At 41.6% G+C, this 13,121-nt stretch overlaps 1 protein-coding gene across 1 annotated transcript in view; it reads right to left on the reverse strand.

Annotated features, from left to right (window-relative positions):
- Positions 1-798: 798 nt before the first annotated feature.
- The window catches only part of ablim3 (actin binding LIM protein family, member 3), a 48,454-nt gene continuing 36,131 nt past the window's right edge, over positions 799-13,121 (reverse strand). Inside the window, exons 7-23 of the mRNA XM_067598800.1 lie at positions 12,924-13,011; positions 12,722-12,780; positions 12,542-12,613; positions 10,793-10,954; positions 9,606-9,635; positions 9,325-9,451; positions 8,473-8,568; positions 8,074-8,124; positions 5,286-5,402; positions 5,003-5,073; positions 4,568-4,736; positions 3,264-3,293; positions 2,817-2,872; positions 2,563-2,623; positions 2,454-2,461; positions 2,242-2,322; positions 799-2,102 (exon numbers count right to left, since the gene is read on the reverse strand). Coding sequence (XP_067454901.1) covers positions 1,989-2,102; positions 2,242-2,322; positions 2,454-2,461; positions 2,563-2,623; positions 2,817-2,872; positions 3,264-3,293; positions 4,568-4,736; positions 5,003-5,073; positions 5,286-5,402; positions 8,074-8,124; positions 8,473-8,568; positions 9,325-9,451; positions 9,606-9,635; positions 10,793-10,954; positions 12,542-12,613; positions 12,722-12,780; positions 12,924-13,011 — 1,392 coding nt within the window. The 3' untranslated portion in view covers positions 799-1,988. The remainder of the gene's footprint in view (positions 2,103-2,241; positions 2,323-2,453; positions 2,462-2,562; positions 2,624-2,816; positions 2,873-3,263; positions 3,294-4,567; positions 4,737-5,002; positions 5,074-5,285; positions 5,403-8,073; positions 8,125-8,472; positions 8,569-9,324; positions 9,452-9,605; positions 9,636-10,792; positions 10,955-12,541; positions 12,614-12,721; positions 12,781-12,923; positions 13,012-13,121) is intronic.

Here is a 13,121-nt window from a genome sequence, read left to right on the forward strand (position 1 = left end):
CAGTAGCTAACAATTGGGTTTCCATGAGGGGCCGCACTTCTAACTCACTGAGCCTCGTCTCCAAAACGGTAAATATTCTACATTTATTACATGTACCATTATTAGTAAAGCATGTAGGGGAATATCTAAACATAAGACGAGAAGAGAGAGCAGGAGAGCGAGAGGGAGAGAGGGAAGCCATCGTTAACTGCTAAGCTAAAGTAAGTAGCAGTTCTGAAAAGTATGTGACTTGCGAGAAAGTCGCTAAAAGAAGGAGAGAGCTAAGAGTGCTAGTGTACATTTAAATGTAATGTAACAAAGAATATAGCTAAATTAACTGGGTTGAGATGCAGAAACACTACCAGTGACACAGAAACTCTGGCAACCCGAAATAAGACAATGCGCTTACCACAACACGTCATGTCATATATGATTGGTTCGTGGAATTTATTTCGTAATTTTCATAATAAATATTGAAGCATGCCCTAACCCAGTGTCAGGAAAGTTTACAAAAACTTAAATGACAATAATTCGAATGTGGATTGAAACTAATTTCTAATACTTTTTACATGCTTACTATTGTGTACATAAGACCCTAAATTACATTTTTTTAATTACAAATTTGGCTCACCTAAATGCAATACAGCCATCATTAATGATAATAATTCCACTTGTGCTTTTCCTGCTTTGAAAAGTCTAAATGTCTGCCATGAAAAAGGTCTACTCAGCAAGAAAACGAATAAGCCTATTTACCAATATGCAGTATATATTACGTGTGGTGATGTTTCCCAACTATAAATAAGAACAAAGGAGGCAGAATTTGTTTTTAAGTTTAATTTTTAGTGACAAAATCAAAAATAACAGTATTCAAAGGAAAGTCTTCAACAACCCTGGATCTTTGTCAGTGTGTTAAATACCTTGCAGAACATTTCATTGTGAGTGATTATAATCTCTGTAGCTACAAAATTATTGGATTATCATTCTAAAAGAATATAAATAATAATGAATGTACATGTATGGGTGACTACTGTCTTCTAAAACATTTAGTCACCATCCTATTGCAATGAGCTGGAAAATGAACAAGAGGACTGAATTGGTGTTTTCTTTTATCTATTAAATCTACTGGATTGCACATTCTTATAGGTTACCTTACAGCTGCACAGTGACTGTATCTATTGGTGGCCTTTAACTATGTAACCAGAACATTACATGGAAGTGATCTGCTAATCTGTATATTTGCATTCTCACTTTGGTTTTCATGTTCAAATAAATCAATGCAGTTCACACATACAATTGTAAAAATTTTGTCCACTTCCCATTGCTTCTTGTTTGTTTCTATATCAATCAATGTAAACCAGAGAGAACACAGTATTTAGTGTGAGAGAGCAAAAACAGGGGAATGGGTAAACAAAATGCATCCTTATGAACCAAAGCAAAATGTGTTCTCACTCATTCATTTTTGTCATCTAATCATTCACACTGGTAAAGTGTCATAAATGATATACTGTAACTACATTCTACTCATTCAGATTGCTGGTGCTGCACACTCATAACTAAGAGAGCATAACAAATAAGGCAAAGCCAAAATTCTCCTCATTGTGTTTTAGTACTGCGGCTCTGGTCACATACATCCCCTCATGTGGCCTTATAGGGGCACAGTCATGCCTTCACCCATCCTTCAGGCTTAAGAAAAGCACAACACTACTGTACATGGCATCCGCGCCTATTGCTTACACACCACTCCATCACACAGACACAGCTGCACTGGCAACCATGTAACAGTTTATCAGTCTGTCTGTGCATAATGTCTCTGTGGCCTTCCCTCTGTATCCCAGAGGTCCACGCTGGTGTGACCAGAATTTGGTTCGTCATGTGAGGAGATCTAGAACAGGTTCTCAGCCATGGCAGTGAAACTGAGTAGAAGTCTTCCTATGTCTTTCTTTCCTCCCTACAGTTAGTCGAGTCTCTTGCTGTACTTATGGCAGTATTCAACAGACGTCAGTACATTATTAAAAGAGACGGGCCTGTTTCTTTAGCTCGTTCCTCTTCCACAGAGCCAGCCGGTCAAAATCCTCTATGGTCATGCCAAACACCTGGACGAACTCCTCTGGGGACAGGTGACGCTGGGAGACACGGGGACAAAGAGAAGACACACTGTTAAAAGATCATACCAACTTCATATACCTCCACTTCACCATTATTTACACTTCGACCAGGGACGACTTCCTCCCACCACAGTTAAGTGACACATTCATAATTTACCTCTAGTCTGGCTCTGTCTACGTCTTTGGGCAGCCTGTTGCGCCCCCTGGTGGTGACAATAAGTGCTTCATAGGGGTAAATCTGCAGGGAATAGAGAGGAAGTCATGCTTTATCTCACTTCAGAGATTTCCTAAAAATAACACTGGGGTTACGCTACATGTAGGCTAACTTACATGGAATGAATTATTTAAGATATTCTGTTAAAACCTTACCTTGTATTCTGCTGGGAGTAAAGAGAAAGAGAATTAAGTCAGTACAATAGAGAAAGATTAATAACTTACATTAATGTGAAGAACATGTTTTAAATTCATATTAAATTACCTCTGCTTCCCCAGTTGACCTCACTGTCATACTGGTACTGGTAGCAGTCTGCACTCTGAGGCTGCAGGTGCAAAGAGGGACAATGAGTTAAACAAGAATAGAAAGAGGCATAGTTTAGACTAAAATATTGCTTATACATATGTAAACATAAAGAGTAATAACAGAAGGATATTATTCAACTGCCTAATAAAACAGATCCATCAAAAGCCCCAGACACGTATGATAAATTAACATCTAATCATGCCATGTCTCACCCTCTGGATGCCGTTGCGTCCATATCCTGGTAGCGAAGCTGACTTACAAACAAAATCTAAAATACAGAAAACGGTATTAAACTGTTAATATAGTCAAGCCAACAGTGACTTAAATTTCCAGTTATTTTCAAACAGCTGCACATGCACATGTTGGCCCATTGAAATCATATATCAGTGCCAAGTCAGCGCCAGAAGATGGCGTTAACCACTAACAAGATGTTTCTGAAATTCCAGATGTGCCCACTATATAAAACTGGAGCCTTGTGGGTGTTGGGTTTTTGAATTCAGCACAAATACATAATTTGAGTACAAATCACAGCCTCCACTCAAAAACATTTTAAAACAGCGAGTATTTAATCGAACTAGAAACTTGCCGACCAGTGAATTGAGGTGATCTACAGTATGTGCTGGCATTTCAGGATATTAATGAAATGATGATGAACTCACCGCTATCAGTGCTGTACTGAGATCGAGGAGCTGTTAAAGAAAAAAAAGATCATAGAGTTACATGACACCTTCTAATTGCAAAAAAACCAAACAAATATTACAGGATGTTTAACCTGCCCTCCTCGAAATTCCTCAAAACATATTCAAGGAATATTATTATAGATATTTGACAGGCATCTGTCTAGTTAGAGGAAGGATTGAGAAAGAAACAAGAAAAGGAGTGCACTGGGTACCCATGAAGCGAAGAACACAAAACATCAAAGGTGCAGGAAGGCAGAAAGAGGCCAGGCAAGACTGGTTTAGGGAAGGAGGAGAGGAATCATAATAAAAAAACAACATACAAACACAAAAGCAGAAAGAGACACATTGCACGCTTCACCATCTACCATCACAACACAGCTTGTACGGTTACAAGCCTTTGTTGCCTTTCAAGTGTAGCCAACGGAGTGCTATTCAGTTGTGTCCCCTCCCATCTGAGAAACAGCTTTAATGAGAGATCTTACTGCTCATAAATAAACCAGGATATGGGACACCAGCTGTGAGAGCGCGAGAGTGAGATAGATACACAGATAGATGGATGGATAGACAGAGAGTTAACAGAGTAGAATATAGAGAGCGATATCGGGAGACCGAGGAGGAGGAAAAAGCGTGCGAAGCGATGAGGGAGATGACAAAATAGATGGAGCAAGGAAGTGAAAAGAAGCACCTAAAAAGGGAGCAAAGAGATGAAGCAAGGAGGCTGGTGTCTGAATTTCAGGGGCTAAAATAACAGTCTCAGTATGCTGCATGATCAGTGAAGCTTGGCCTAATAAACAGAAACAAGTCTGGTAGCTTTAGGCCCCTCCATTCCTGCTTCATCACATCTCGAACATCTGCACACGTGGTTGAACATTCTGTTTTCAGTAGCTTGAAACGTTCAGATCAGTGTGTGATCAGATATCCCCAAAACAATGACAGGCCACATGTGCTGCTGCTGCTGCTGGTCTACAACAGGTTTGACAGCAGCTGTTCTCCCCTCTCAACATCTTTCCATCTTATAAACCGCCCACCCCCTGCAGCAGCCATGACCTCCTCCCTGACCTGCATCCACAACCTCACTGCCCTCGCCCCAAACCTTGATAACAGCAGATATTGAAACTCATAATAAGCTCTTGTGGTGACATATACACACACAATGGGAGGGACACAGACATGGCTGCACAGTTACTGGGACAGATATACAGTCAGAGGTGCGTAAACTTGCAGAAACACAAAGTACAAGAGACAAAGGGGGGAGATGCGTGGGGGGCAGGGTGGATCCTTACATCCGTTGACAGTGTTGTTGTACGCCGTGGTGCCGTAGCCTGTAGTATTGAGTGTTTCCTTGCTCCCACTACGAGAATTCCTCGCACTGCCCCAGGGGTCGTTGTCATAGGAACCAGATCTGGCTTTCATCTCCTCCTTTAGGATCATCCTCCCGATGCCACTCCCAATCTGAGAGAGGCACAGGGAGTGAGGGAACGGGCAGAATAGGGGAAGAATGAAGAAAGAGACATTAGGGAAAACTGCTAATTTATTGTACAGTGAATGCAAGATGGTGAGAGAAGCAAATAGAGAAATGGAGGATAGTTTAGGCGCCATACCATAAAAAGTGCATTATTTATGGGTGTTTCTGAGGTAAGGGGGGTGGTGGGTGGGGGTAGGGGGGGACTGGTACCCGATGTTGAAGAAAAGGAGATAGAGAATAATGAAGCTCTTACTCTTTGAAGACTGTGACTCCAACTCTCTTCATCTCCTCCTGTCGAGAACCGTCTTCTCGGCACCCGATAGGCTGAGAGGGGAAAGAGATAAAAGAGATTCCCTCGTGTGAATATAGAGCTCAGAGTGGAACCCAGTAACAGAGTGGAAGAGTGAATAAATATGACAACACAGAGTTACAAAATGAACTGTACTCCTATGCATTTGGCCCGGTGGAAAATGAAAAAAAAATGCAACTTCCAATGCAGCTTGCTGCTCAAAATTGGTGAAATAAGTCTTTCCTACCCTTGGGGGAGCTGGTGTACGGGTAGTAGTCAGACTCTGACTGGGTGTATGGCTCAGGAGAGTAGGTGGACAGTCTGGAGGATCTGAGGATGTCCTCGCTGGTCCTGCTTTTAGTGGCTGAGTCCAAATGATTGTCTGTGAAGGAATGGATTGAGTCAGGAGAGAAAAGGGAAGCAGACAGGACCAACGTAACCGGTAATTCTTTTAAAGGGACAGTATGACATTTTGGGAAATATATTTATTCACTTTCTTGCCCAGAGTTAGATGAGAAGATTGATACCACTCTCATATCTGTGTGTCACTATTCAACATATTATATCTCCTAAAAACATCAAATTGTAGTTTATGCCACACTATTCCTTGGCTAGGAGCACTTCCTGTATTTTCTGCTAGCTACCTGGCAACATCACAGTAATGACAAGACACCACGAAGAGTCACTGTGTTTACTAGTGAGCTTTAATTGATTTTTTTAAAAACTTTGGACAGAGCCAGGCTAGGTGTTTCCCCCTGCTTACAGGCTTCATGCTAATCTAAGCTAACTGTGTCCTGGCTCCAGCTTAACAGACAGATACAATATGAAAGTGGTAAAAAACAGTCTTCTCATCGATCTCTCAATGAAAAAAATAAGCATATTTCCCTAAATGCCAAACTATTCCTTTAAGACAGCGCACCGCTCAGGAGAAAAATGTGTTCATGATGTACAGCAAGAGGAGTACATTTACGCCACATATCCACAGTCATCCTCCCACTATTCCTGTCAGAGGAGATCAATATTTCAGCCAATAGCATGAAAATAACCAGCATTAAAATGAGTTCAGTTACTGCTCAGCCTGAGGCACGCAGTCATTTCATGAGTGGTGCAAGGCGATGATATTGATGTCACTCTGCACTAAAGCACAGTCAATGGAAGTCAATGGGGTGACATGCAGTGTAATGTCAGATAGATCGCTCTTCACTCTGTTAGCCATTAGCCACGCCTGCCCCGATCCATGACCCACTGTATTCCTATACACATGTACACACACGTTCATAGTGACAGCTGATTGAGACTTCTGTCAGGGGAAGTACAGTACAGTTGTACAGTGTTGAAATGGGATGACCAACACAAGAAGAGAGACACATACTGTACACACAAACATAGACATACATACAATATCTATCTACCGACAGAGAACGAAACAGCGAGAGGAGGGAGGTACTTACAGTGGCAAGGTCACCGGGTAAAGTGGAGCAGAATTGTGGAGGGGTGTGAAAAAAAGTGATTGGATGCAATAAAAAAAAAGAGGTGAAAAGAAAAGGGAAAGATTATTGGAGCGTCCCCATGGGATATGTGACAATGTGAGAGCTTTGCTACCCATACAGAGCGCAAGGACAAAGCCAAAAGACAGGGGTTTAATATTGTACAGCCTCTAGTCTATACAGGTAGCAAACTTGTTAGCTGAATAGTACATAAAAGGCCAACACGACTTCACATGTGTCTGTTGTGGCTTTGGATTCACATCAATCGTGTTTAGTGCTGAAATAAGAGAAAATAATAATCAATAGCTGTTTAGGAAGACATTAAGTACCAGAAGGATCAATGTGACTGATGTTGAAGTGTCTACTGAATGTCAGTGTTCTAACAATGCAAGCTGAAGGGTTTTCAAACTTGTCATTGACAGTAGATGCTGAATTTCTTCGTCATATGCAAAAACCTGTCGTTACGGCCAGTGATGTACTAATTGTAGTTGAGAAACATACTATAGAAGGGTGAAAATGTCTATTCACAGGTCGGCACAGTTCACTAACTAGCCCACAAAGAACAACACAAACAGAACAGAGGAACATGCAGGACAACAAGACAGATAAACTATCTTCTTCAGAGAGTTAAAAGCCTTTTACTAATGTCATGTGACGTGGGGGTGGTGAATCTTTTTCTTCTGGATTTTTATACTGAAGCACGCTACCCAGATGGCTGAAGTGCATTTAAGTTTAATTACTTGTAAAAAAGGCAAAAATAACTGTGCTGACCACATCGCTGTGCTATTTGACTGAGCGACAACATAAATCCACACAATTAAGAAATCAGACTGCCCTCTCACATACTCCCTCTGTTTTCTGCAAAAGTGAACACAACAGCAGCCTATTGCTTGAAAACAACCCGAGTAGCATCTCATCTCCTTAAATCATACACTGACAGCTGGCTAACAAGTCCAGGCTGAGAAATAAAAAAGAAGTCTCCACAGCAAATATAAATTCCAGTCATAATTCAGTTTGCCATTGTGCTTTGTTCCATTGTTCTGGTCTATTCTAGTGAGTTGTGTGTCCTCAGAGTCCCATGTACTCAACACTTGTCACGCCTGAGCAACCTTCACTTCATTCATGGCCTGCTCCAACCCTATTTGCAGACAGTAACCTGTCGTGCTGCGGGAACCGCACGAAGAAGCAGGCCTGCGCTTAGTAAGCTTGTTGCATGCACACTGAACATGGTTCTTTTACAATCAGCCACTAATGCAATAAGTCTGATTGATTATCTTCAAATTTGAAACAAGTTGCACAAGTCAAACTCTATTTCCTTCGTGCTTTCTCTAACACAGTATTGGTCCTTTCCATTTATCTGTTTTTGTTTGTGATGGGTTCACTTTCAATGATAACTGGAACATCAATACGAATCGATACTAAATCACGAGGGGCTGCTGAAAAAAACATCAATAGGTCAGTAAACACGTCTATATCGGGTACTCAAACACAGCACGACTAAACTGACAGGAGGACAGGCAGGCTAAGGCGGGGCTAACTGCACTGTACCCGTTCTCGTATAGATGGGAGCCTTCCTGTAGATGTTGGGGTCCCCTGTAGCTGAGGAGAGAAAGAGGAGATGGACAGGTGAAACGTGGAGGAGTGAAAGGAGGAGAGGCTAGAGGAGGTGAGTTTCTATTGGGATGATGGAATGGGAGGAAGGAGGAGGTAGGAGGGATGGCAATAAAGGAAGATAAAGGTGCAGTATGAGGGGAAGAATATGCCAGAGCAATTATGTGCGGTATAAAAATATGACTTAGCCACATTTTCACAACCCCTCATTCCCACGGAACTTAAAATAACCTTGCTGAATGATTTGTATTAGTGAATTATGGCTGATGAAATCCCCCCACCCCCTTCTCTGGAGTTAATCTATGAGATTCTGAGCGGTGCAATGAGTAGTCCTACCTGGTACATGAAAATGTTTAGGGGGCTGGTTTGTGGTGGGTGTGCTTGACCGCCCCTCTTGGCCGTAATAAGGTGAGCTTCTGCCACTCTCAGAGCCTGCAGCCAGCCACAGCCAATCACAGCAAAGGAAACATGAGCATGAAGGAAAGTCTAAACACAAGTCTCATCCACACAGATGAAATCCCAAGAGCCCCAAACATTCACTCAAGTTACAAAGTGATATTGACATTAACTTTTCCACTTGTGTAGTGACAAAGCAGTAGTAACAGGCTTCTTATGATAGTATTTACAGTGTCAATGCACATGTGTAAGAGTTAAATGAAATGACAGCCAAAGAGCAACAGCAACATGTGTGGTAGCCAAACAAGTATTAGAAGTGAAGTGAAAGACATTCTGCCCTGAGGTGGTGAATCTGTTAATCTTTTGTCACCGCTGATATTAAATGAGGGCATATTTGTTGCCAGTATAATAGTGGCGATGAAAAACAGATGGAGATGACGAGCACTTTGATCTCTCTTAAAGGAACAGTTCGATATTTTGGGAAATACACTTATTTGCTTTCTCGCTGAGAGTTAGATGAAGAAGATCGATACGCTCTCATGTGGAGAGGTGTATCGATCCTCTCATCTCACTCTCTGCCAGAGAAAAAGCATGTTTATTTGTAAAATGTCCAACTTTTCTTTACTTCACTTAACTAGAATCTACAAAATTAAAACATTCTTGGGCCCGGAAACTCCACAAACTCTTTAGTTTATGTTCATTTGACATTAAGCGCAACATGACTGACTTAATTTTTTCCCCCCAATTGACTAATATGAGCAGACAACCAGGAATGAATGCCATATGACTCACCAGGGTAGCCATAGTGCTGCGGAGAGCGAGGCATGATGGGTGACATGCCTTGACGACCGTATGTCGGGGAGTCAATATAACCTGGACTGGAGCATCGCCTCTGCTTCACATCCAGGCTGTCGTAGTCCTAGAGAGATAAAGGAGAAGCGGAAGAGGTGAGAGAGGAGCAGGGGGGCGAAGAAGAGACAAATAGCTTTACGACAGGTCGAAATGACAACATCACACTTGTTTAAACTTGTTTTAAGTGAGCTGCTACTCACGCTAAGAGGAAGTGTTCTTACCTGAGAATAGGGAGAGAGTGTCCCAAGTGACTGGAGAATCAGTGGAGAGAGAAGAGCTGTTATTTATACTGGAGCACAGTGGTGTAAGAAAAATAATATGTTATACAGTATATCATGTATTTACAAGACCACAAGGAAAGACCAGATTGTCTTTTTACATTTGATCTATGCTCTGTTTTATCCTACATTGGATGGATGATTAGTGAGGTTTGTTGCATGGGACAAAGTAATGACTTATAATCATTTTAAAGTTAATTAAAGGAATAGTTTGACATTTTGGTTGAAGTTCTCTGATTAACATACACAAACTGTAATGTAAAATCATCAAGCTGTGGTTTTACAGGGAGTTGCGGGCTGGGACTTTTTTCGTCAGGCATGTCCATTAGTGAGCTTTAATGGTGCAGGTAGGCAGATTTTTTTTCTTACTTTGGACATAGACAGGCTAGCTGTTGCTTCACACTACCAATCTTTTGGCGTGGACACAGGAGAGTGGTATCGATCTATCGACACGAAAGTGAACAAGTGTACTTTCCAAAATGTTGACCTATTCCTTTAAGTATGGAGTATTTGTACATTTACCAGAAAATAATGTGAATTTCCTGAATGCATGCAGTAAAATCCACCGGTCTGGAACTTCAAACAAATACTACAACATAGTCATACATACTTAAGGCTCATCATTTTCAACTGTTAACACATTTTACCGAAAAATACCCAAAATTTTTAATATACATATAAAAGATTGGCTGATTTTATGTCCCTGCACATACAGTACAGTATAAGGACAAAGTTCACTGCTGTTTACAGCAAACAATGTCCTTTAATGATGTTGGCAGCTCAGTAAATGCTTCTGGTTATAAAAATGGTAAGAAAATGCAAATGAGTTCCTAATTATGCACCAGAGTATGTAAGTTTCTAAATCCCATATTTGACCAGATTTTTGTTTTATTGTTTTTTTTTATGAGAGTTTAATCTAAAAAAGTCTAAAAAATTGAAAATAAAGAGCCCATCAAATACCATATGACTTATATCTGATAAAGACACACAACTTCTTATCAGATAAGTTCAAATGTCAGGTGTTATTTACAGCAATGCACCATCCGAAAACTAAAAAAACGGTTTCTCCCAAAAACAGACCAATAATGAGACCAGTGCTTAGTTTGGCCTGGAGTGTGTAGCAGTAGTACCTCCCCATAGCTGTAAGTGTCTAGCCTGTCATCAAAGTTGTATCTGTGGAAGGGCTGGTATGAGGAGGATATGAGGTCTGGCTGTTGGACCTCATATATGGCCTTGACCTTTGGCAGGGCAGCTAGGTCCTTATAATCTAGGATCTCATTCTCCACTCTGGCCTGGAGAGAGGACACACACACACATACACCCACCAAACACAGAGACAACAACAACGAGACCCAACATCAACCACATGGACAATGCACAGTAACAAAGTAGAATGGAAACTCCACCAGTGACAGCGAGCAGAACGTGCAGCGGGCGGTGAGAGGAGCGAAGCGCCAAAAGAGCTGATGTGGCATGTAGTACACGTGTGTGTGTATGTGTGTGTGCACTCATCAAAAGTACACATGTGCGCTGCAAAAACCTGACAGCAATGTAAGTTGTTGACCTTCAGGAGCTCAGCATGTGTGAGAAAGCGAGCAGAGGAAGCAAAGAGAACTAGAGAGAGAGTGAGGGAGAGGAGACAGTATGGACGACAAGCGTGCTTACACAGCATTTCTCCCTCATCCATCACCTTAAACAGAAAGGTCATTGATTATGAGATGAGAGCAGAGTAGGGCAGGGCTGAGCAGAGAGCAGTGACTCCTGCTTGCATGCAGACAACCCTTGACATGCTAATACTGCCAACAAGCAGCAACACTCAGCAGTCTGCCAAGCAGCACAGTTGGACACTGTTTCATTTCTGGCTGAAGTCTCGTTTTTTCAAATGGAACTGGTCCAACTCTGCAGGAGGCTGAGTGAAAGCCTTCACATTAACCTGAGATGTTAACTAGTTTCCAGTTATTTATATATATTTTTTCTGACCAATATGGTCAACTGGAAGGCATTGATTTGTTGTTTTGCAGGACATCTAGAGATGAAAAATGATTGGATCACAAATTTTCTCATTTACCTCTGGGTGTATCTACTCATGCAGATAGTTTTGGTTATATCTGTCCAGGTTTTGACATATCTGTCTCTGAGATTTCTTCTGCAACCCAACACACAATGAAAGTGAATAGAAATTTGTTTGTGGTGCTTACAGATTTGAAAAATGTGTTTTTTTCCCAGAAAAATGTCCAAGTTACTGTGGATAACCCACATTTGTACCCCACTGTAAACAATTTTCATTGGAACTACTGTCTATCAAAGAAATAGTCCCTATGAAAACAGTTGACAGCATCCACAAAGTTAAATTTTTTACATGTTTTGACAGCATGTCAGTGACTGTATTTCACAGTGTAGTTGGAACATTCTTCAAGGTGAAATATAGCCATTGGAATATTGCAGCTGTATGCAACCTAAAGGTTAAAAAAATCCCCTTTCAAGCAAATTTAGCCCAATTTTAACCTAGACATTCAGGCTTTTGAACTACAAATCACCAAATTAATGCTTGCTGAGCACTGATGCCTGAAGATTGTCATCACAAATACAGTATAACACACAAATATTGTGTTAATCTTGATTTCTTGATGAGGAAACATGGGATGAAAGAAAGAACAAGTGTTTAGAAAGTTGTTTCTTTCTTCTTTCTTAATCCTGACACATCATTAATGACGACAGAGGTAAGGACACAAGGAGTGAACAGGCCAAGGGAGTGAGCAGCCTCTCAGGTTGGTGCTTAACTATTCAAAACTATGTTTGGTGCTTGTGTTTTTGGTGTAGCAATTTTAGGGTTAGTGCAGTAGCAGCTAAAAGCTGCTGCAAAGTCAGAGGTTACTTACACATATAACCCTACTGGGAGAGCCAATGGAGGAGCCTGGAGGAGAGATGGAGGTCTCCGACAGGCGTCTGTGCTGTGAGGTACCGACACACAAAGAAAAGTAGAGAGCGGAGAGAGCACACCGTGAGGAAATTGCAGTTTTCATTTTATTTTAACTTTGTCATTTCAAATTCTATCTCACCCTAAGTCTCCTCTCTGCCCTCGCTGCCTGCTTGCATAATGGGTGCCACACCTCACACCCTGAAGAACAGCGAGAGAAGGAGAGAAGACAGATTGGTGCTGGGTGTTCCTATATACCATGCATTCGTCTACATGAGCCAGTGTAAGCTATTTGTGTGTGTGTGCAGGTGTATGTGTGTGTATCCGTTGGCATCAAGTTTCACCTGTCAGGTACATTTCCTCTCCCTCTTTGAACATCAAGTTACAGCGGGCGCAGCGAGCGCAGGTCGGATGGTAGTGTTTCCCTCCCGCCTGAGGAGAGGAGAGGAGAGTAGAGGAGAGGAGAGGTGTGAGGGAACATAAATTACCATCATAAACAGTTTCACAGAGTAGGGGCTAATCTACAATTTGGGGGCCCATCT

Source organism: Thunnus thynnus, chromosome 9 (assembly GCF_963924715.1).
Source record: "Thunnus thynnus chromosome 9, fThuThy2.1, whole genome shotgun sequence".
In the NCBI taxonomy this organism is placed as follows: Eukaryota; Metazoa; Chordata; class Actinopteri; order Scombriformes; family Scombridae; genus Thunnus; species Thunnus thynnus.